Below are 23,378 nucleotides of genomic sequence, written 5' to 3'. Positions count from 1 at the left end.
TTCCCGACATCGTGCCCTGAAATGTATCTCCCTGCACGGACGGCCTCTGCGATTCCGAATTCCTTTTCATTTACCCTTTGTTTGTCGTGTGCTCTAAGTTGTGAACGTTTTGTTTTCTTCAGTAACGGTTTTATTTTGAGACAATCGTAGACTCACAGGCAGTTGTCAGAAGTAGCAGATCCCAGGGACCGTCAACCCGCTGCCCCCATTGGCGTCATCTCACAGAACTGGCCGTAGGGTGCAGCCAGTCTCGAGCCGGGACGCCAGCACTGGCCTGGTCCAGACGCAGCATCCAGCCCCACCGGGCCCCCCGGCCCGTCTCCAGCCCTCCCAGCCCCACCCCCAAGCCTCACCCGGCCACCACTGGTCTGTCTCTGTCCCTGTACTCCCGTCATCCCGAAAACACGGAGTAAGTGGAATCACAGGGTGTGCAGCTCCACTCAGCACAGTTCCCTGGAGATTCTGCCCCGATGTGGCCGTGTCCGCTGCTGAGGAGTGTTTCGTGGAAAGAGGTGCTGCGGCTTCTGTGGCGTTCACCCGCGGAAGGTCATCTGGGGCGTGTCCAGCTCTGGAATGTTACTGATACGGCCGCTGCTGTTGTAAACGTCTTTGTGCGTCTCTGTTTCTCCTGAATCAGCGCCCAGGAGTGGGACTGCTGAGTTGTACAGTGAGTGTGTTTAGTTTTACAAGAAGCCGTCCAGTTTTTTTCTGCAGTGGTGGTACCTTTTACGTCCCCACCAGCGGGTGGGGGACATTGTTTCTCTGCATCTGGTGCCCCCGTTTCCATTTGAGCCTCCCTGAGGGTGTGGGACGTGTGGTTTCATGCTCACCCTTTCTCTCGGCCCTTTGCCCCTGTGGAGTCTCCTCAGCGAGATGTCCCGTCGCCTGCCCGTGCATTTGACGCCCTTAGGGTGTCTCGGGTCCTTGTCCTGCGTCAGTTGCGAGCCTTGTGGAAGCTTCTCGTGCTCTGGGGATGCCTTCCACCCTCTTAACAGCGTCGTTGGCAGAACAGACGTTTCCCGTTTCGGGGAGGTTCTCTGACTGGTGGTCTTTCCGTGAGTCATGCTTCGGTGTCAGGTCTGTGGACCCTGCCTGGCCTGGATCCTGGTAGCTTCACGTATTGTATTGAAGTCCGTGGTCTGTTCCGAGTGAGTTTTGGCCTAACGTGAGAGGTCTGAGGGTGGGGCCGTTTGTGGGCAAGGCCCTCTTTCCTCCATGGGCTTGTTCTGCACCTCTGTTGGACTCAGGGGACCGTATTCCCGTGGGTCCGTTCCTGGGTTCTCTGTCTCTTCCAGTGGTTGGTGGGCATTTTTGCCTTTTTCCTAGTCTGAGGGGGGAAACGTTGAGCCTCGCACCGTCACACGTGGTGTCGGCTGCGAGTTTCTGTAGCTGCTCCTCCTTGGATTCCTCCCATCTTCCCTGTGTTTCACCGTGAATGGCTGTTGAATTTCTTCATCGCTTTATTTGTGTTGACCTCAGGCTCGCGCAGTTTTTCTTCTTTGGCGTGTTACTTGAGTCGTATTTCCCTTGTAACTGGAGTAGCATTTCTCTCACTGCTCTCAAGATTTTTTTCCTTGTCTTGAATTGCAGATTTGACGGTGATGTGTCTTAATATGGATGTGGGCTTTTATCCTGTTGCGGATTCACTTAAGAGTCTTGAATCTGGAAGTTTCACGTCGTTTTTGCCAAATTTGGGGCATTGTTTCCGGCCATTATTCTTCAAGTACTTTTTCAGCTCTGTGTGTTTCTCCTCTCCTTCTGGGGCACCAGCAGTGACATGATCGGGGACTCTCACTGTCGTCACGTGGGCCTGAGGCCGTGTGCGTTTTTCCTCTTCAGTCTGTTTCCTGTCGTTTACATGGAGCACTTTCTAGGGTGTCTTCAGATTCAGATTTCCTTCCCTCTGTCCGCTCCGTCGCGACACTGAGCCCACCTAAAGCATGTTTTTGTTTGTTTTCACTTCTAGAATTTCCATTCGGTTCTTCTCTTTATCTTCTGTTTCGTTCCTGAGGCTCTTTGTTTCTTTCATTTATTTCAAGCGTGCTTGTAATTGCTTATTGAAGCATTTCTTTGTATTGAGGATACTTTGGAATCTTTGTCAGACAGTTCTGTCATTTCTGTCACCTCAGTTGACATCTCCTGATTGTCTTTTTTCAGTCAGTTGGAGATCTTCCTGGCTCTTGGTGTGACAGGTGGTTTTCAGTTGAAACCTGGAGACAGGTCTCTTTCTGAGAGTCTGGACCTTGCTGAAACCTTCTGTTTAGCTGGCTTTCGCAGGCCATGCTCCCGCAGCAGAACTTGTAAGACACCTCCTCACCCCTGCCGGGCAGGGGCAAAAAAAAGTCCAGGGTCCCACTTGGCCTCCGCTGACGCCGGCCTGGGGGTCACTGTTACTGCCGGGCAGCCTTGGCGCGGGGTCCACGACAGTCTGACGCCTCCCGGTTTTTGCAGGTGGGTGGGCTCCACTGACACTGCAGCGCGTCACGGACCTGCTTAGAAAATGTAGAACTAGGATCTCGGACCAGGCAGAGTCCACACACTTGACAGCGGAAGCATGACCCATAGAAAGAAAACTGATCAGGAGCTCCCTCCAAGTGAGAAACCCCTGCTCTGCCAGCGACTCTGCCGCCGGCTCCGTGACGCCCCCACGCGGTGGGGCGAGGGGAGGCAGCAGGCGGGGTTGCTGTCCAGTCCTGTGCTGGCGGCTGTGGCTGTCGTGAGCCGGGCCTGCCCGTGGGCGTGTCCAGTTGCCAGTTCCTGGGATGAGCAGCGGGAAGCGCCAGAGAAGCCACCATGGGGCCTGGGGCTCGGGCTGTGCGTGCGGAGCCGATTCTGAAGCCACAGGGACGCTGCTCCGTCCGGGGGGAGACGCGCGAGCAGGCGGCGGGGGCTGCGAGCTGGCCCTCCAGCTGTCCGTCCTGGGGGCTTCGTAGCCTGGTGTTCACCAGGTTAGAAAGCAAAACCGAGGCGCCTTTGAAGTACTCGCTTCTCATTCATCTCAGAAGAGCAATAAACCACTGCCCGTTAACACTGTTTTAACGACGAGTAGCTCTTCTCCAAATCCAAAAGAAATGTAATGAGGAGGGCGGCTCGTCTGCATTTCTGCAAATCTCTCTGGCTTAGCGGAAGACGGGGTTCCCACCTGCCTCCTGGTCCACCTGGTGTGACCTGCCATCCGGTGGCCTCGCCCGGTGTGTCTCTAGAAGAGGGAGGATGTTGCGACTGCCCTGAGGGGGTTCTCAGGAGCCCCCAGCGTGGTGGCCGATTTTCAGCATCTTCCACGTGGAAGAACATCCTGCCTTTTCAGGTGTTTGTGCGTAGCTCAGGCTGAACCCACACCCCACTGCCTTGAGGACCAGTCGGCCCCTGGGCCCATGAGCCTTCCGTAGGGGGTGCACGTGTTCTCACCTTCCCCATTCTGGGTCTGAAGGGAGGCTGTGCTAGTAAAAAGGTACTTCTGCCGTTTTCCATATTTGTAAGAGGAGCTCTGGGTGGTGGGGTGACGGTAAGTGGGTGTGGGCTGAAGTGCAGCCTGATGCCCAGGTCAGAAGACAGGACGGGAAGCTCTTAAGCCGCATGGATACATGGAGGCGGGCAGGCCGTCGAGAGGCTGGGGACAGAGTCTGACTTCGGAAGAAGCAGGGGTCAGCGGTTTCTAGATGGTCCTTCATGTTTCTGGGTCAGAGATCTTAACCACATCAGGTAGTATGTGGTTAGCCCAGTACAGTTGCTTCCTTTCAGTTTTGTGATTCAGACTTATTATTACCACCACTTTTCTTCAGAGTAACAAGGTTTTGCTACGTCGTCTTCAGTTTCCTGGTGGCCGTGAGGTACCCACGGCCAGCTCCAGAGGAAGGCACGGCCGCCCGCTTCACAAAGCCCCTTAAGTTCTGAGGCCGTCACGGGCACTGACCCGTGTTGGGAACCTGACACGGGATGAGAGCGTGTGCGGGGGACAGGGGTGCTCTGGGGTCTGTTCCAGGTGGAACGGAGAGGGTAGCTCAGAGGACAGTCACTGTCACGCCAGCCTGGGGCTCGGCTCCAGGACAGAAGCGTTCTGGGAACAGAAGGTTGGTTCCTCATGCAGTGTTGATGTTTAATAGTTTAATAAAACCACACACATGACCCTGCATGTTCCTGTCCTCTGTGGACGGACGGACTTTCACTACGACCCAGGGCACTCTGTGTCTTAAATTCTCTATCACGTTATCTCTACTTTGTAGCCTGGATGATACAGAAATGGTTGGTTTCTCGCAGTCTTACAGCTGCTTGATCTTACTTGGAGCGTAAATAGCACTGCGGCTGGTTTCTGAGCAAGTGTTCACCGTCTCTCTGCACCTTTGCCCTTTGTTCTCAAATGAGTCCCGCCAGGCGGATGCTCGGACAGTGCGGTTTGTTGATGGGAGGAGCTAAGTGTTCACTTTTAGCCTGAAGAAGGGCGAGCCTGACCGGCCCACAGCCTGGCTGGACTCAGGGATTTGGTTTCATAAACAAACCCATATCAAGCCTGAGTAGGTACCGTCCACGAGACAGCGTGTGTTTCCACAGCTGAGATATCGTGTGTGTGTGTGTCTGTGTCTGTGTCTGTGTCTGTGTCTTTACCTATCCCGAGAATCGAGAATCTGTTTCAGGGCTGGAAAGGTGACTTCAGACCAACTTTCCTCATATGGGGCCTGTGAAATTCCTTTCAGAGCGGTCCAGCCACATCACCAGCAGATGTTTGGTGAAGACTTGCCAGCCAATCAAGATGGAGAGCAGCCTGGTCCTTCTAGAAGGAAGCGGCAGCCCAGCATGTCGGAGACCATGCCACTGTACACGCTGTGTAAGGAGGACTTAGAGAGTATGGATAAAGAGGTGAGCCCCGGCCCGGCCGCAGCACACGCCTCGCGTGTGGCCTCACCTGGCCTTCTGGTCTCCAGGGACGTGTGGGAGAGGAGGTGACGACAGCAGGAAGTGACCAGTTGGTGTATTGGCAACATAGAAGGCAGGTTTCTGCACCGACGGGCCTGACCTCCCCCTTCCACCCCGGGGCCCACGGCGGTGTCTGGCGTTGTCACTACTAAGGGGGCTCCTGGTGTCGAGTGGGTGGGCGCCAGGGGAGCCGCCAAGCAGCCTTCAGTGCCCGGGCGGCCCCCGCGTCCTCAGGACCCAGGTCGAGACACCCTCTGCCCTTTCAGGTTGCACGTAGGTTTTGAAACACACCCAGATCGTGACTGGGAATTGGCTGTTACACCACGAACAGGTGTCGGGCAACGTGGGTAGAAGTGGTGTTTTTCTTCCAAATGCTTAATTGTGGGAATAATGATGATAGGACCCAGAATCCCTTTTGAAGTGAAGATTAAATACAGAGGGGATTCTCCTTAGGAGCAGAAACTAAACTGTAGATAATTTTGCAAGTCAGCTGTTTGTCTCTGGCCCACGAGGGAAGCAGTGGGAGCACCTGTAAGCCCGCCCTTTGTCCCTCTCGCCCTGTGTCCCGTGCCTGCCCCAGGGCCTGTGTGCCCCTCGTCCATCCTAGGTCAGGCCCCTCAGAGAAGGCCCCAGCCTGTGGAAGGTGGCTTGGGCAGCATGGCTCTGGGGCTGCTGTTCTACGCAGGCACCGTTGTGGACACCACACCTCACGTCCCACTAAACGGAGCTGGGCCCAGATCGGGACCGACACTCCTCCGGCCCTCGGATCTGCGTCTTAGAGACAGACAGCTCCCGCAGCCACTCAGCCACTCGTACTGTGCAGACAGAAGTCGTCCTCGGACCATCGCGGACGCCAGGGAGAGCCCTGAGGACAGAGATGCATTTCAGCTTACTTCCAGCGGTAGCAGAAGAATGTTATATTCAGTATAGAATCCTACCAGCAACTCAGACCATCATCTTCAGATGATAATTTATCCCGTGACGCTTAAACCTGCTTTCAGATGTGCTGAATTTCTCTGTTTGCCGTTCGTTTTCTGCCTTTTTGAGCATTTAGCCAGTACGCTGCTGGGGTTTGTTCATAAAATGTTTTGTCCTAGAAGAATTTTTTTAGCCGTAAGCCTGTCTTCTTGATCAAGGATGTTCCTTGTTCTACGTGAGGGACGCTCCCTGCTGGGGGTTGGCAGGGGACAGCTGGACACGCACTTCTCTCCTCCTGCCCACGCCCTCGCCCCAGTCCTCCCCGGTGGGCGGGGCGGCGTCGCTGCTGGGCACCTGCAGAGACACGGTTCAGTTTGTCAAAAGCAGTGGCGACGATTTCGCTACTTGTTTGTTGCACATCAAAGGGTGGCGAAATCTTAACATGAAGTAACAGTGTTAAGTACACCTCCCATCGCTCTGAAACCTGGCTTTTCTTTCAGAAATGAAAATTAGCCTTAAAACCTTCGTTTTGGTTCTTTGGGAAGAAAGGTTTTGAAGGAGAGAGAAATCCTGGACTTGGGATTCCAGCAAACATGACTGTCGTTTTATAAATGAGGGAACCAGGGGTTGGTGTCCAGCGGTGCTCAGGGGGTCCTGCTCGATTCCCGGTGACATCTGGGCCCCAGAGAGACTGCTCGGTCAGTGCCGGGCGCCAGATGACCAGGGGAACGGGCGCCCGGCTCTCCATCTTCCCTGTGTGGCAGGGCGGGGGCCGTGTGGGGCTTTAGGATTTGAGGCCGGACAGAGCTGGGCAGAGACCCTGTCCACCATCTGCAGCTCTGCCCAGAGACGGCCAGGCTGTGGTCCCCAGGGTCGCACGAAGGGCGGAGGCCCCCGTGGGGCTGCAGCAGGCAGCTGAGGCCAGAGAGGTGTTCCCTCTCCTTAAAGTTCAGGGGAACAGGACTACTGAAGAGGGTGCTGTCTGTGCTCATCTGGGCGGTGGCTCTGAGCCTGTTGTAGTTTACTCCACCAGAGGGGGCTCTTCAGATGGGCCCCCGGACTGGCAGCGACAGGTGCTTGTCTGCTCTACACTTTGAGGACCACGTCTGGGCGCTCCACAGCCAGGGCGTCCCAAGCACAGACGCCTCTCCCAGCCCCCAGCCGCTCGGAACCCTTCATTTCCAGGGTCAGCTCCTCTCACCAGGAGGCACATCTCACCAGCACCAAGGTGTTCTGTTCTCGCAGCCTGCACCTAAACCTGATTAGGAATGCCGCTGTCCTGTCCTTGTAACACGCCACGCGCAGGCTGGCGTCTCAGATGAGCATCTTTGCAGACCCAGAATCTGAGCAGAACCTCCTCGTTGCTTTTTTCAAAGAGGCGAAAGTATACGCACGTCTGGTGTGATCACCGCTGTCTTCGTCTTGTTGATGCCAGATGGTTGTATTTGTGTATTTTGGTTCACGTGAAAAAGCTGTTTGCTGAGTAGAGGCTCAGCAGCTCCCCGTCTGCCGTGGTTCAGGCACAGCCCGCGTGCGGACTCTGGGCAGTGGTTCCCTTTCAGCTCCGCGGCAGCCTCCGTCAGGGAGGAGATTGTTGACTTTATTTCATAGTTTGAGGGCACGCTTTGTCTATTTGGACCAGCGAGCACCATCCGTCAGCACAGCGAGGAAATCCTGTCTCATTTCCCACCTGTGGACATTAACACGTTTCACTGGAGAAGTTGAGACCTCAGGCGCAGGTTTGCTATCTGGTGGGTTAAAGCCTTTGATACGCAGTAACCAATGTGTCCGAAGGTGGCCCCTTGACCCCGAGAGGCCACCGTTGCACACGTGGGTGGCAGTTTCAGCCTGCTGCCCTCACTACCGTGGTCCATTTTGCTGCGCGTGTCACGGGGCTGTTTCCCCAGGGAGATCTGCAGAGTTGCTTAGCCCACCCCGACGGCGGGTCCGCTCTGTGCTGGCGGCAAACGCTGTCTTGTGAGGATTATGTTCTGAATAGGACAGGCACATTTTCCACGCGCTTCACAACATTGAGAAGAAGCCAGGTGATCCCAGAAGCTACCTGAAGACCCAGCTTCAGGGAGTTGGGAGGCTGGAGCGGGCATGGTCCAGCAGCGTTTTGAGTTTGTGTTCAAAAGTCAGGGCCGTTAGCACATTTGTGATTCTTTGTGCAAATTATGATGATTCTTAGGATTGATGTGGCCTTGCATTCTGCGTGGTTGCCATAAAGCTGTCCTTTCCCAGAGTCGGTGGCGTCTTCTCACAGCATGTTTTTGCTGGTGATCAGTTCTGTCAGCACGTGTTTTTGTTACCAGCAGATGCACAAGAAAAGCGTGGAAAGTTCTCACAGCGCCTGCCGTGCGGCGTCTGCTCAGCTGGAGGTGCACAGTTAGCACAATGCACAGGCGGCGCACGTGTCGGGGGAGCAGATGCGGGCGCGTGTGGACGGCGCCCACGTGCCGCGCCCCCCGGCCAGTGCAGGGTTGCACTCTTCCTCTGGCGCGCTTGACGCGGCTGCATCTCATGCCTGCGGGTGCTCTGAGCGCACGGCACACCTCCCTCCTCTGCCACCTTCCTGCGCTACTCTCGCTCTGCGGTGGCCCGCGTGTGCCGGTGTGCGCGTGTCCCGTGTGCTGCCTTGGCTTCCGGCTCTGTTTCTGCTCCTCCCACTTTTTTTGTCTTCGACTGTTTGTTAGAAGTCGATCCCAGTCGTGCTGGGTGTGGGGCGGACAGCACTGCAGAGGCGTGAAACTCACGTTGCAGTCCACGGCCGGCAGGACAGAACTTTCCATCTTAGCCTGACTGGGCTGGTCACCTGCTAAAACACGAAACCCTGTTCTCCAGAGCTTCTACCAGGACATGATATTCAGGATGTCCAGCACACGATTTAAGTTACTCAACACGCGAACACAGGAACAGGCGATTCCCAAGAGAGTGACAGCAGGCGCCTACCCGGATAGCCCAGGCGTTGGGATCGTCAGACCAGCACTACAGCAGCGGGCGTGGCCGTGGCCGTGGCCATTGGGAGAGGCACAGCCTTGAAGAGAGTGCAGACCACAAAGAAGAACCACACGGAAACATCAGGACTGGACACGCACTCAGGCAGATGCCCTGAAATTCACCAGGAGGACCCCTGGTGACGGGAGTGTCGAGGAAAGATTAAGTGAACTTGAAGACAGGGTTATAGGAATCACCCTGAGGAACAACAGGAAAACAGCCCGGGCCAGGGGTCAGCGTCTCAGGGACACCGGGGTCAAATCAGAAGTTGAATGTTTGTGTCGTCTGAGCTGATAAGAGGGAGAGATCGGTGCAGAAAAAATACTTGGGGAGATAATGGCTGAAAACCTCAGGTTTGGTGGAAGACTTCAATTTACTGCCTTTGATGGCATAGACTAGTTTGGCCAGTTGTGGAATTTCTTCAGAGGTGGTCACGACATCCAGGCTCCTTCTCCCCTGGGATGGAAGCGGGCTGTGGGAAAGGCCGGCCCAGCGGGACACAGATGGTCACGGGTTGGGGGTCGGGGTTGACGCCCGCTTGCCCTCCTCCCCCCACGCGTGGGCTAACCTGAGCTGATGTGAGGCCAGAGCACGCGTTGCTCGGGTACTGGGTGTCCTTACTGCGTGATTTAGGAGCAGTACGTATCTGCAGAGGTTTAATGGTTTGTTTTCACGACCACCTGAGTCTTCTCCTTTTGTCTTCGGCCCTTTTGCATGGCCGGGCTCGCCCTGTGGTCCTGTTTCTGTGCAGCCCGGTCAGCCTCGACACCCGTGTGAGGTCGGTTCTCTTCCCGGGACTGTACCCGAGCCTGAGGCGGGGCGGGCGCTCCTGGGCGGGCCGTCAGGGTCAGTGTGGGGAACAGGCTCCCAAAGTCAGCGTGTCTTACCACCGTGCCGTGCCATCTGGGTGTCAGGAGGTGGGCAGCCCCGCAGTCGCTGTCATGGACTCCAGTGTTTTGAGGTACCGCACGTCGGGCTTCAGGAGAAACACTTGAGATTGAAGATAACGCACGCGTGGAAACAGCACGGTGGGGTAGAGGCACGTCCTGGCCTGGCTCTCACTTCCCAGAGGGCCTGTTCCACAGACTCTGCTGGGCCGGCCCGTGGGGGGCAGGTGGGTGCCAAGCGCACGGAGACCGTCGGGCCCGGCCACCGGGGCGCTTCCCGCGGAACGCGGAGCTCTGTGGGCCCCAGGAACGCGTCCCCTCCGCTGCTGCCGAGGGGACAGCAGACTCTGGTGGCGTTCCCCTGAAGTGTGGAGTCTAGACGAGGGTCGACCACGTGGGTGTGTGCACGGCCACCTTCTGGTCCTTTTCCACATCACGGGAGCGTCGTCAGAGAAAGTTAAGTTCAATAGGCCCAGTAGTGCTTTCGGTTTTATTTCGTGAGAATGCAGCACGTTAAGGGAATGACCAGGACGTTTGTTCTTCTGGCCAAGAGAGGAGTACGTTGGTGTCGGTCTAAAGACCCTTCAGGTGGTATCATTTCTACCTCACCGGAAGCGCGTTGCCTGAGACCAGAGCTTAGAATTCACGCCCGTAGTCCTCGGAGGCGTGTCCTCTTCACAGGTGGTGCTGTTAGTCGCTTAGAGCAGCTCACTCGTGCTCTGCGCGCGGCCCTCGCTGCCTCAGGTTCCCTCCCTCTGCAGGCAAAGTAACAGAATGGTGAGAAGAAAGTGCTGGGACCAGGGCTGGGACAAAGCCATGTCCCCTCTGGCCGTTCTTGGCCTGGACTTGCTGTTTCCATTTCTTCTGTTTCTCTCTCGTCTGCCTCGCTTCCACGGGTCAGAAGCTGAGATGAGTTTTACTAAGTCTTCGTGACCTGCATCTTCCAAGTCGATGGATGGAAACCTTCCCAAGAGCGTTTGATGTCATTCGTGCTTGCCCTTTGAGAGATGTCAGTACTTGAGGAAAAAGTGAATTTTGTATTTCTCTTCACATACTTGCTTTTAGATTTTCCCTTAATTAAGATTTTAAAATCTTTACACGAGCATTTTTAAAACAACATTTACGAAGTAAATGGCTCATTACAGATCCCTGTTTTCCAGGAAGTGCAAAGTTGTCCTCATACAGAACTTTATGTGAGGGAAGCCAGGGGAGCACACCAGGCAGGGTTAAATGAGACCAGACCTCCTGCGGGACGAGCCCGCGCTGTCCGCCAGGCCTGGTGCTAACGCCGCCGAGCCGCGAGCCCTTTGTGGGCGGCCTGGCGTGCGTTCCAGGCTGGGGTCGCCCCGCGGTCCCTGAGCTGCTGGGATTGTGTGCTTCGGGGAGATTTTAAATGATTGGCTTCTTTTAGTTCTTTCTTTTCCCCTGCGAAGGTGGGATGCGGAGTTAAAGACCTGAAGTATTTTCAGAGCAAAATTTGACAAGAGGAGGTTTGCTTATCAAAATGAAGTTAAGTACAGCCACCTAAATATACCGGTGAAGCCAATAACCTGTTAGAATTAATACAATTAGATGCTTTTTGTTAGGTGCCTTTAGTTTAACCCGGGAGGATATATTACGTGAGAAGATCTTGTGACCCCTGACGATAAAGCCAACACTTTAACTGTCAATTAAAATGTTTCCGTATTTTAACTTGTGAGGTCCCTGCGCGTTGTTCCTCCCTAGACTGCGTGTTGATAGACTTGAAATTGGATACAGTGGTTCAGAGACGTCAGCCTTGGCCTGAGCGCTCAGGGTGGGGCTGTCGGTCGCTGATCAGAGCTGCTCTGTAGAGGGGGTGCTCCCCCCCGCCCTCGAATTTAATCAGAGGGTTGAAACCCGTTCTGTCCCGTTTGCGGTGCCTTCCCCGAGGTGTCCCTGCCACGCACTGCGAGTCCACGACTCTCACAGGGAAGCGGGTCCAGTAGAGCCACGGGGAGCAGCAGGTGTGCAGGGCACACACCCAGGAGGGTGCTGCGGGCGTGGGAGGGGTGCCGAAGGGGCATCCCCTGGTCGTCCTGGGTTCTGGGCCCCACGGGAGCCTCCCTGACTCAGGGCTCAGTTAGAAGTGGGTGGTTTGCTGGAAGAAGTCAGAGTTCCCGTGAGTGAAGTCCACCTCACAGCCTGCCTTCCTTGGCGTGTTTTCTGAGCTTGATAAAGTAGCCATCCCGCCCCGTAGTTTAAAGTTCCAAAAGCCCAAGAGCCCGCGTGGGCGCAGCCCTCGTCCCCCCCAGCCGGCCGCCCTCTGTCTCGCATATGCCGCGCGGCCCCCGAGTGCTGGCTGTTAGCTGGGTTCCAGCCTCGCTGTGCTGGAGCCGCAGGGGGTCGTTCCCTGAGCGTTTGGTGCACGGTCGCTCTTGCTTGGTTGACCAGGGGTGTGGCAGTGCCCCCCTGGCTTCGCCCTGAGACCTTCACCCGCAGCCGCAGCCAGCAGTCGAGAAACACAGGACGCGCACGGCCCACGGGACTCCCCGACGCCACACGCAGTCGTAAATGGGGGGTCCCGGGTTGTCACGCGTCCTTCTGACCAGCCGGCCGCCTGTCGGTTCCCACGCCCCTGCCGGGGCGGCTGAGAACTTGGGAAACGCGGAATCGGGCACGCGGTCGAGGCCTGACTGGCGGCGGGTGAAGGGCACACGGGTGAGGTCGGGAGGGTCCCGGCCAGAGGACCGGAGGCTCCCGAGCCCTGTGCCTCGGGGGTTCTAGGGAGGCTCCCTGGGGGCGGGGTGGGGTGGAAAGGTCCAGGGCGCTCATCCGCTGGTGCTTCTGGGTGACCGGCCCCACCCCAGAGTCCACCACGGTCGCCTCATTAGAGCAAAGGTGCTCCCTCGTCCAGGAGACTCCGGGGGTTTGGGAGCTCTGGCTGGGAGCTCACGGGGGCAGAGCCCGGTGAGCAAATCTCTTGTCGCTTCGCACACTTGAAGCAGCTTCACAGATCAAACTTGTTAAGTGATGACCCTGCTCTGAGGCCATGAGAACGTAGTTACGCTAGCTGACGGGACACGGGGCCTCTGCTCCTTCCTGGAAAAGGTGCTGGCGGGTCCGTGTTCAGGAAACGTGGGCCTGGCCTCCTCTCGCCGCTGCCTTCCCCTTTCCAGCGCCCCGTCCGCCGTCGTGGGCATCAGGTGTCGTCGGGGCCCTGCCCCCTGCCCCCCAAGCCCCCTCCCTTGCCGTGTCTGTGAACAGTTAAGCCTGAGGTCTGTCAGAGAAGACAGACGGGCAGGCACCCCACACGTGGCCGCGTGGGTCCCAGGACCCGGCGAGGTGGGCGTGGAGGAGGGACAGCCCAGGCCACCTCTGCCTCCCGTCGTGCACCCCGTGGGCCTTGTCCACGCTCCTCGGTGCTGGTTGTAAGCATCCGTCTCGCGGCAGGCCCCGTGTTGGAGCTTTACGGGGCGCCCTGCGTGCTTAGTCACGGGAAGCGGGGCCCATGCAGAAATCTGCGGTGGTGTCACTCCCGAGGGAGGGGCCGTTGCGAGGATTCTTCAGAAAGGTGATCTTGTGCTGACTCTTGGCCCTTCGTTAGGTGGATGACATCCTAGGAGAGGGCAGCGATGACAGTGACAGCGAGAAGAAGAAGCCGGGAGACCGGGAGGACCGGCAGCGCGGACCGAGGCCGGGGCAGCCCGAGGCCCTGGGGGCCCCGAGGGGGCCCACGCTCAGGTCAGCGCCACCCACCGAGAGGAATGCACCAGACGGCCGGGGGCCCAGGTGAGGGGGCCTGCGAGAGGAAGGGGGGCAGTCGGGGGCCCAGGAGCGGAGGGGGGCTCAGGTGCAGGGGAGGGGCTGGGAGGCGGGGGGTTGCCCAGGTGAGGGGGGCCCTGTGTGCTGCCCCGCGAGTGCCAGACAGCTTCCAAGCGCCAGACACCTTCCGTGTTGATCAGTGCACTGTTGTTATCCTGCTGTATCTTCCCAGTGTTGTTACGGACCATGGTGTGTGGGTATCATTTTCAAGGCAATAGTGAAGGGGGTAAGAGACCTAAAGACGTCGGTCTGGGTGGTCCTGAGAGGGCAAAGGTCACTGTCCTGTTTCTGAAACATACAAAGCACGTTACAGGTTGTTCAGAATATTACGTTTGTGGTGCCCTTGATTTTTATCGTTTTTTATGATTCAGTTACCATTTGGGCAGATGTAACTCTTCCCCTTCACAGAGTGCACAGTGTGTGTTGTAGGTGGTGGTTCGTGCCCAGGTGTGGTCCCAGCGGCCCAGGAGCCTGCGGTGGGGCTCCTCTCCCTGAGTCCCCGCTCATGTCTGGAGGGCTGCTGTGTGTGGACCCAGGATGGGACACGGCCGGGAGCAGCGTGCTGTCCACCGATGGCGGCCCCGTGCTCTGTGTCCAGCTGCGCGGTGTGTTCACAGCCCCAGGGTTTCGAGTGTTCAGAGGCAGGTCGTGGTGAGAACTGGCCCCCGCGTGACCTCGGGCGTGTGCAAGGCGTGGGCCGAGGGCAGCTGCCCACACCAGTGTCTGCCCTCGGGGTCACTCGGCTGTTAGGACTGTGAGTGCTGACGCTGAGTCAGGCAGGATGGCACGACGGTGCTTGCTTTTCCGTTTCATTGTATTTTCCTTTGCTTACTTACCGGTATGCACGTGCGTACGGATGGATGCACGTGCGTACGGATGGATGTTTTGTTTTGCTTTGTTTTGTTTTTGCCGTACCTCGCAGCACGTGGCCTCTTAGTTCCCCAGCCAGGAATCAACCTGTGGTAGGGGAGGGGCGGTTTCTTCCGGGGTGATTCAGGCATTACGTTTGTCGTGTACCCTGTTTCTGTTATTACATTGTAACGTGCGATGAAATAAGTATACCGTTTACCACAGTGCAGAATCAGCGGGAGCCCTGAGCTTGCTGTCACTTGCCACTCACTCACAGGGTTTTGATACGAGTCTGCGAGCCATTGATTTACTATGGTCTCTGGGCAGCCAAACCTCCCTGCTAATGAGAATCTATCTGCAGCCGCTCCCCAGCGGGTCCCAGCGTCCCCACCTCAGCTCCACCCCAGATCATCAGGCATTAGATCCTCATAAGGAGTGTGCAACCAGGACCCCTCGCGTGCACAGTTCCCCGCAGCGTTCATCCCCCCTGAGAATCTAATGTCGCCGCTGACCTGACAGTGATGCGAGCGACGGGAGCTGCTGTCAACAGAGATGGAGCTTCGCTCGCCCGCCACTCCCCTCCTGCCGTGCGGCCCGGTTCCTAACAGGCCACGGACCAGTCCGAGGCCCAGGGGTTGGGGACCCCTGCCTTACACAGGTGTTTGACCCAGCTGCGTCTTCAGCTCCGCGCGAGGGCCCCGTGGGGCTCTCGAGGGACATAGGGAGCTGGGGCCCCTCTGAGGAGTGTGCTCCCGGAGCCCCGGTTCCACTGCTGCTGCGCTGCTGCGCCTGCCAAGTGAAGAGGAAGACAGAGCCTTTTCTCTAAGACTGGGAAGGACGGGCCGGAGTCCTGGGGCGCGCGGCCTGCTTTGTCTCCACGGAGTCATCTGCCCACACGGGAAGTAGCTCGGGGCCACGCGGAGAAAGCCTTGCCTGCGGTGGTCGGGGCTGCCATCGGGGCCAGAGGCGTGTGGCCTGCGCCCACCGCGGCTCCTCTCGGCCCTGCACGGTGCCGGGGAGTCCAGCGCGGGGGCCGGGGCTGTGGTCGGCGTGGGGTGGGCGGGGGTGATCGGGAGCCCCCCCTTCAGCCCAGCCCAGGCCTCCTCACCATCCTCACTGCAGCTGCTGTTTCACACCGTGCCGTGGGGCTTGAGCTCAGCGCTGTGGGAATCTGAGACAAGGCCAAAGCCCAGGGTCCACCCGGACGCCGCCTCCCCCTGGGTGGCCAGAGACCCTTGTTCCCGCCCCCGCCTGCCCCTCCGCCGCTCAGCGTCTCCCTGTACCCGACGTCGAGTCTGCCCTGCGTCGGGGCCGAGGCGCCGTGATCGGGCTTGGGAGCTCACCCCTTTCTCTGCCCAGAAGCTGGCGAATGTGGTTTTCGCGCAGGGTTTATTCCTGTCAGTGGGCTCTGGGTGTAGAAGTGTGGATGCTTTGGACTTTCCCATAGTAGCGTTTCTACTTGAAATTAAGTCAGGCTTGTTTGGGGGGTTTGTTTCTTGCCTGCGGGACATTTCGGTCCACGGCCTTTGCTGCGAGCGCTGGCGCCTTGCGCCCTGGGTCGCAGCCTGGCTTCTCCCGAGCGGTTGGCAGCACGTCCTGCCGGCCTGAGTGGCCAGGCTCTTCTGCGGGATCTTAATGTCACTGGAACTTGAAGGTGACTTCTGATGGAAGGACGGGGGTGGGGTTTGGGCTTGTCCACTGAGAACCGATCCACTCTTCTTTCAAATGAACAGACGTCAGATGCCCGTCTTACACACGGCAGCTGGAGGGGCACTTCCGCTCCTTGAGGTAAATCCCTGAGTAAGAAGTCAGGGCCGTGTGGCAGGCACTTGGCAGACGAGACGTCTGCAGGCGTCGGCGACGCCGCCCTGCCCCCACCACTCGCAGGAGACGCCGACGTGGAGACGCGGCCTGGGGTCTCGTGTCGTGGGCGGTCGGCTTGGCCAGCGGAAGCCGGCTCTCTCTCCCCGAAGCCTGTTCTCTAAGTGCCAGAGAGTTTAGTCTCGGCGCCTTCCCACCCCACCCGGTCCCGTGGTGAACTAGTCAGGAGCGTCACCCACGTCTAAAGGCGAAGCTCCTGACCCGCGTCCCGGGCTCCCACCGCCCGGTCCGCTGCCGCCTCCCCTTCTCCGCAGGGGTGCGGTGGCCGGGGTCCCGGCCGAACGTGCAGACAGACGGTGCGCAGTTGTGCAGAGGCCCTCACGCGTGAGAGCTGTTCTCAGTGCTGGGTGGTCACCTAGGCAAGGCTGTCTCTACTACGCTGGGGACGTCGGTCATTTCTAAAGATGGAGGAGACGTGGGCCTGGTGTTTGTGACCAGAGAGCAGACCCAGCTCTGCTGCCGCGGTGGAGCCCGGAGGCCGCTTTGCAGCCAGCCCTCCACCTCTACCCTGTCGCTGCCTTGCCGTCGGACACCTTCTGTCTGCGCTGCCAGCGGGTGACCCTGGGACCAAGGTGCTTGGCTCAGGTTGTAAATTCCCCAGGCTGTGGCTGAGGAGCTGCCCTTCTGTCGCGTGGACACGTGGCTTCCCGTCGATTCGTGTGTCGATCTGTGATGTTTAACCTGCCGTAGCCGACAGCACCGTGGTGACGCCCTGGGCCCCAGCCCTTTGCGTGTGCGAGCTCATCACACACAGTCGATTTCTGAAGGCGGGCTCGCTGAGGTCGGAAGGCCTTCGCACTCTTGGCCTGGTAGCTGCCTCAAGTTGCCCTCCGGCCATGCAGGGTCGTGCTGGTGGCGAGGGGGCTGGCTGTCCCCCACCCTCCCTGTCACGGTGCTTCATGACGGCTTCTGGGCCCTGCAGTGTGGTGGATAAAAAGTGGCGCTGTTTTAGTCGTGTGTGCCTTTCTCTCTCCCTGCGCTGAGCCTGCGCCCAAGGCTGGACCCCAGAGACGTTGCGCTGTTGGGGGGGGGCGGTGCCGGTGCAGCAGCTTCCCCAGAACAGCCCCGCCCTGCGGGTAGGGGAGACCAGTGCCCGGAGCGGCTGCAACGCAGTAACTAAAACGTCCAGTTTCCAGCGAAGAGAATCGTGAGACATCGGAGAGACAGAAGAATGAGCCACAGACAGCACAGAAGAGGCCGGAGAAGCTGCCCGAGAGGGCGACCGCGTATCAGAGAACAGACGGGATACGTTCCCAGAGCCGCGGAGACGGAGAATCGCCTGAGGGTCCTGGGGACAGCGTCCCAGACGGCACCGCCAGGCCCTCGGCGCGCACGTGGCAGGACTGCCAGGGACGTAATGACTGGCACCTTCCCAAATGTGATGGGGAACGTCATCTGACACATCCCGGGAGCTCAGGACCCGTTTTTCAAGTAAAAACGCTACTATGGGAAAATCCAAAGCGTCCACACTTCTACACCTAGAGCCCAGCCCAGAGGTCCCCATCTGCACGCTTCACGGCAAAGATGCAGGAAGCCAAGACCAGGACAGGGGTCAGAAGACTGCCTCAAAATAGGCGACACCACCTGAGTTCTCAGGCTTTTCAGAAACAGGTCAACAGATGTGGCCCGTACGATTTTTCCTTGGAACGTGCCCTCTCGCCCTGTGGCCCTGACCTGAGCCCACGCCCTGGAGCCCGGTGTTGTGTTACAGTGACCTACACGTGCACCTCTTTGAAGAAGCAGCAGAGCCTCCGCTGTCGTGACCGGACAGGGCAGGCAGGAGCCCACGCGCGTCCTCTCTGCCTCAGGGTCCAGACGGCCTTCCACACCCCAGGGCAGGTGCTCCCCTGCATGCACGTGGACACATGCACACACGTACCTGAAACAGCTTTTGTTAGGTAAAATAGTGACCTTACCACCTGCCGTGCTGCTCTGTTCTTTTTCTTTCTGCCAAAAGTACCAAGCTGGTTGTAACCAGCAATTTGAAAAATAGATGTGTTATGGATTGTTTGATCTTGTTGGTTAGACACCGGTATGAAATAATAATGTGTGTTTATTTGCCGTAGTTGCTAAAATAATTGTGCATCTTATTCAACAGCAGACTTCAGGGGCGGGTCCACGTGCCTCTTTGCAGCAAAGAGCTCAGAGGCTGGGACGTGAGGGAGGAAACGTACATGCGTGATTTATGTTCCTGTTCACGTTCTTGCTTTATTCCACGTTGAATCTGAGCTGATTCTTGAGCCTTAAATTTTCCCCAAATTAAATCTGTTAGCGTTTCTCTAGGGGACTGTGCTGTTGGTTGTGAAAACAGAATACAATTATTGCAGGCTCTGCTGAGAGGAAAGGAAGCTGGTATCAATTTTAGGCATTTATTAACCACGACTTGCAGCCGTGCCCAGTCTTTGAGGTGATCTTTAATTACTAAAACTCAATCGTGTTGGATATAGGAATACTCCAAACATTGTTTAGCCGAGACTGAAGGTTTTGCTCTTCCCAGCACAAGGCAAGGTTTTGCTCTTCCCAGCACAAGGCACTGCCGCTGCGGCCCCCGACCCTGGTCCCCAGGCCCCCGGACACGGCCGCACAAGTGGACACCGAGGTCCCAGGGTCTCTCCCGCAGGACCAGCCGGGCTCAGCACAGTCGACATTTGTCTCTCTGCACAGAGGCTGCGACAGCCGTGGGGTCCTGCCTAGCTGTTAGCTGGCGTCGCCCTGGTGGTGGGGGGGACACCCTGTGCAGCCCGTTCTGTCCCAAAAGGCTGCCCTGCAGCGGGGTCTCCAAGGGCAGTGCAGGAGGTTTTATCAACAGGACGCCCCGGGATCAGCCTCCTAGGGGCCTGCACTTCTCGTGCCCCGGGGTCCCTCCCAGGCCCCCTGTGCCACCTGTGGAGCCGTCCCCGCAGGAGAGCACCAATCCCGGCCGACGCAGCCGGGCGCCGTCCACTGACTCAGCCTCGGCTTCCTTGTTGCAGCAGCTCGGGGTGCGTGAGGGTCTCTGTACACAGGCAGAGGGCCCGGCCCTTCCTGGACCCGGGGGCTTCCTCACCAGTCACGGGAACACCTCCTCTTTGCCCTTGGATTTGCTACTTCCTGGAAGCTCGTCCCCTCGGTGACCGGAGGACGGGGATCTGCTTTACAGCACGCGCGGCACCCGCCCCAGGGACACCCAGGAGGCGGGACACCCCGGAGGTGGAGGGCGGTCGGGGAGGAGCCTCGAGGACAGACCACGTCCCCACGTGCTCTCAGCGCCGCCGGCGGTGCAGCCACAAGTGGGGGCCTGGAAGGTGGGGTTCAGCCCCCTCTGCCCACCACCCGCAGCTGAGCACAGCTCAGGCCTGGGGCTGACTCTGCTCTACTCTCGTGTGTGTTACCGCTGCCCACGCGCACACACACGCGACCGCCCAGTTCTGTCCCTCGGAGGCGGTGCTGGGCACTGCCCCGCGGAGCGTGGGTGTCGTTGGGGTTAGGAGAAAGCAGTCTCTCTAAACTGTTCCGTCTGCACGTCGTTTCCGAGTTTATCTGTTGTGTTCACTCAGCGAAGGGGAATCGTGTGAGCGCCTCAGCTTAATTACGCTTAACGCTTAGCACCATCTTTGGCTCCACCGTCTCTCGCAGATCCAGAGCTACCCCTGCAGTGTGTCTGAGGGGCTGGACCCTCGGGCCGCATGTCTGCTCAGATCTGGCCCGAGCTGGCGAGGCCCGGGCGCCGTGTCCCAGCGTGGCTGTGCTCCAGCAGCCACCTTGGTCAGTGTTTGTCCTGAAAGCGCATCACAGGGTCCACACGGCTCCGTCCTCTTGTCCAGACCCTGGCGCCCTCCCAGCCGCCGGGTCGCTTCCCACCCGCGCCCCCTTCCTGCACCGACCTCCTCCCGGGGCCGCCGGGACCTGAGAGGAGGGGTTTCTTTCGGGTTTACTTTCCCTTCCAGCCACGTGTGCTGCCGAGCCAGGCCGCAGCGGCTGGGCAGGGGCGGCGCTGGGTCGCAGTAAGCGTGCGCTTCCCCTTCGGGTCACGTGCTCCCTCCGGGGCCGGGGTCCCTCTCCTCTGACTTCCGCCAGCCTGGGGGCTGAATGTGCTTCCTGACAGGCACCTTGATTCGCTTTTCAAATTACATCATAGTATCTTTTTCAGTGTTCGTTGGCCCTTTGTTCTGCCAACTGCCCTTTTCTGCCCAATTGTTTGCCACAATTAGGTTACTCCTTGTCTGTTGTAGAAATTTCTGTGTGTATTGTAGGTCTTAGGTTATAGACGTCATAGTCTTGCACGTCATTTTCCCAGTCTCGTGTGTGTCTGTGACTGCTTGAGATGCCTTTTGGGTCTCTAAGAGGTAAATCTTTTGGGGGGTTTCTTCCCTTCAGAAGGTTTCCCCAAACCATAGTAGTTGTTGGGGGGCGTATATATATTCCTACGTAACTTTTCGATAAATGGTGCGACAACAGCTGTGAACTATTGATGTCCAAATGCAGAATAATTAATCGTAGCCCACAGTCAGAAATGTACTCAGCGGTTAACTCAAAATAGATTTCATAGACCTGAATGTAAAACATACACCCGTCTGCTGGCGGCTGTCCCCGCCTCCCTTCCCAGCGGCAGCTAGCTCCGGGCCCCTCCCTCTCCCGCCCTCACACGTCCTGGGTATTTCGTTACCTGCCGGAGACAGAGGCTGCCTTGGTGCCCAGCCTGTGCTGTCAGGGCTGTTCCGGAAGCATGGGGGCTGGCGGCCGAGGGGCCAGGGAGCGTGTGCGCCACAAGCATCTCACGGGGCGTGTGCTTTCCTTGCAGGGGCCACAAGAGGAAGCTGAACGAAGAGGACGCAGCCAGCGAGTCCAGCGGAGCGTCCAGCTGCGAGGACGAGGAGGGGGGCAGCTCGGAGGCGGACGAGATGGCGGCCGCGCTGGAGGCCGAGCTTGGCGACCTCATGTGACCGCGGGGCGTGCACTCGACTCACCTCCGTCCCGGGAGCGGCCCCTCCTCCAGAGGGACATGTCTGTTTGCAGAGCTCCGCCTGCAGAAACACACTGTTTTGCAGAAAGAGATGTTTTTAGAAGTTTCACTACAAGAAAGCCTTCTTGCTAAGGACAGCGGGGCAGGGAACGCGGCCATGCCAGAGATCCTGGGTGAGCCCAGCAGAGCCGCACAGCGGGACTGGAGTTGGCGCTTTTTATCAGGAAGACGGGGGGTGTGGGGAGGTGTTTTTCCTTTAACTAGGCAGCACATTGCTTAGGGTGAAGGCTGGGCGTCCGACCAGACAGAGGGGTGAGGCGGCGGCAGCCCAGCATCCGCCTGCTTTTTCACGACTGAAGCTACCAGAACATGCACAGGTTTCAAGCGAGGCCGTGCATCGGCGTGTGACGAGGACAGGCCTGGGGCCCCCAGCTGCCCCCAGGGCCCTGCAGCTCCCGCGGGCGCCGGGACAACGGGCCCCGCCCTCGCGGGCATGTAAAGTTTTGTATATCTATTTCATACGTGACCCACCAAACAGATTTTTCTTTCCTTTAATAAAAGTCCCTTTTGTAAGCCTTCTGCTCTGCCCCGTTCCCTCGTCACGGGATCCAGCTCTCGCGCCACGTGCGTGGGTGAGCTGCCCTGTCCCGCTCCCCTCCAGGGCGCTCACGGGGCCGATTCCTGGGTGAATGACCAGGGCCTTGGACGCTGAAACAGAAAAGCAGATGACCCTCTCAAGCCGGTCCGTGGCTGTTCGTCTGTCCCTTACTGCACCAAAGCTTTAGGAATGCCAAGGACCGGTGGTGTTTCTACTCACTAGATTTATGATAATTTGACCCAAGACACCCAAGGAAACCAGAGGCGATTCTGACCTGGGAGCTCAGTGCTGACAGGGTGTGAAACATCGTATTCGGTGTGTCAGCCAGACAGCATGGCCACACGTGGTCCCACCCCTGGGGTCCCAGGTCTCACCCACAGGCCCTGTGTGCTCGGGCAGCCCCAGGAAGACCCCACCCAGTACCGCTGACCTGAGACCCCTGGGCGGTAACGCTGGTGAACTTGCCTTCGTGCTTCCTCTGAGACAACCCCTTGGTCCTTCCTGCGTGATCCCTCCAGGTCAGGCTGCAGGTGGAGGGAGCAGAGCCCGGGGTGTGCCTGAGATGCTGCATTCCTGTTGTGTGGAGGGGCAGCCCCTGGGCTGCCGGATCACCAAGACACAGAAGGTGTGCCCCCTTCCAACTCTAGATCAGCACACAGCAAACGTTCTTCTTTGCATTTTCTGGGCTAATTACTGGATTAAAAGTGAGTGTTAGGCTCAGGCTGTGTCCTGTTCACACTCTTCAGTTGCAGGTAAGAGCCGCAGCTGCAGTGGGCTTGTCTTCCTGTATCTACCCACTGGCTTGTCTGAGAAGTGGGGTGGAGCTTCAGGTACGGCTGGATCCAGGTGTTCACCAAACGCTCAGGTGTCATTGGGAACTTGAATCCTCCTCCCATGGTTTGTCCTCTCTTTGATGGTCAGATGCCACCCACCCTCCGGATGATGGGGGTGGGGGGCAGAGTGGGAATCATGATGCACATGGGACAGGTGTGGGCCGGCAGACGTCAAGAATCTAGGCACAGTCCCCGCCTAGTTTCCTCACCAAGGTGAGTGTACCTTCATGTACTTGCCAGTCTCTACAACAGCAGTGTGAGCCTCCGGGATTCCCGGTCAGAACCATTCCTGGGGAGCAGCAAGGGAGAGGCCCCTCTGATGGGTCTGTATTGGGGCAGGAACGGAGAAGACAGAACTGGGAACGTGACTAATCTCAAGGTTTCCCGCTGAAACCCGACACAGCGCGTCGGGTGGATATCCCTAAGAGGGCTGGGGGTGGTCACACATCTCCTTGCAGCCTTGTTCTCCGTGGCGTGTGCTTGGCATGCTGAGCCGTCCCGGGGGCCGGGGTGGCACCGGAGGTCCCTGGGGCCCCTTGAGCCTCCTGAGGAGGTGATACCACCTTTGGGGGAGGGTTGCCTGGGGGACCTGCGTGCTGTCTCACAGAGAGAAGTGTGCTCGAGTCAGGGAGATGCTGGATAATTTGTGCAACTCCTCCAAGTGACAGCTTTTCTAGAAATTTTAATAGGAAGCTTGAACTTGCCATCCTGAACGTAACTTAAACGTCAGGCTTTACGCTTAAGACAGCTGTCTGAAAATTCATGACCGGGAATTGGGA

The 23,378-nt window shown here is 58.1% G+C and overlaps 1 protein-coding gene across 8 annotated transcripts in view; it reads left to right on the top strand.

Moving 5' to 3' along the window:
• The window catches only part of CTDP1 (CTD phosphatase subunit 1), a 41,297-nt gene extending 19,556 nt beyond the window's left edge, over positions 1-21,741 (top strand). For 4 of the 8 annotated variants that reach the window (XR_010932964.1, XR_010932962.1, XR_010932963.1 and 1 more), the window contains exons 11-14: positions 4,692-4,854; positions 13,279-13,463; positions 17,363-18,124; positions 21,007-21,127. Coding sequence is in view for 4 of the 8 variants with exons in the window: in XM_067698784.1 (XP_067554885.1) it covers positions 4,692-4,854; positions 13,279-13,463; positions 21,007-21,148 (490 nt within the window). In the remaining 4 variants the exon portion in view is untranslated. Of the gene's footprint in view, positions 1-4,691; positions 4,855-5,596; positions 6,014-13,278; positions 13,464-17,362; positions 18,125-21,006 lie in introns of those variants that run through there. The other 4 variants (XM_067698784.1, XM_067698782.1, XM_067698783.1 and 1 more) reach the window with 3 other exon arrangements.
• The last annotated feature ends 1,637 nt before the right edge of the window (positions 21,742-23,378 follow it).

The sequence above is a fragment of the Pseudorca crassidens genome, chromosome 12 (assembly GCF_039906515.1).
Source record: "Pseudorca crassidens isolate mPseCra1 chromosome 12, mPseCra1.hap1, whole genome shotgun sequence".
Classification (NCBI taxonomy): domain Eukaryota; kingdom Metazoa; phylum Chordata; class Mammalia; order Artiodactyla; family Delphinidae; genus Pseudorca; species Pseudorca crassidens.
This window is presented reverse-complemented; position numbering and strand designations above follow the sequence as displayed.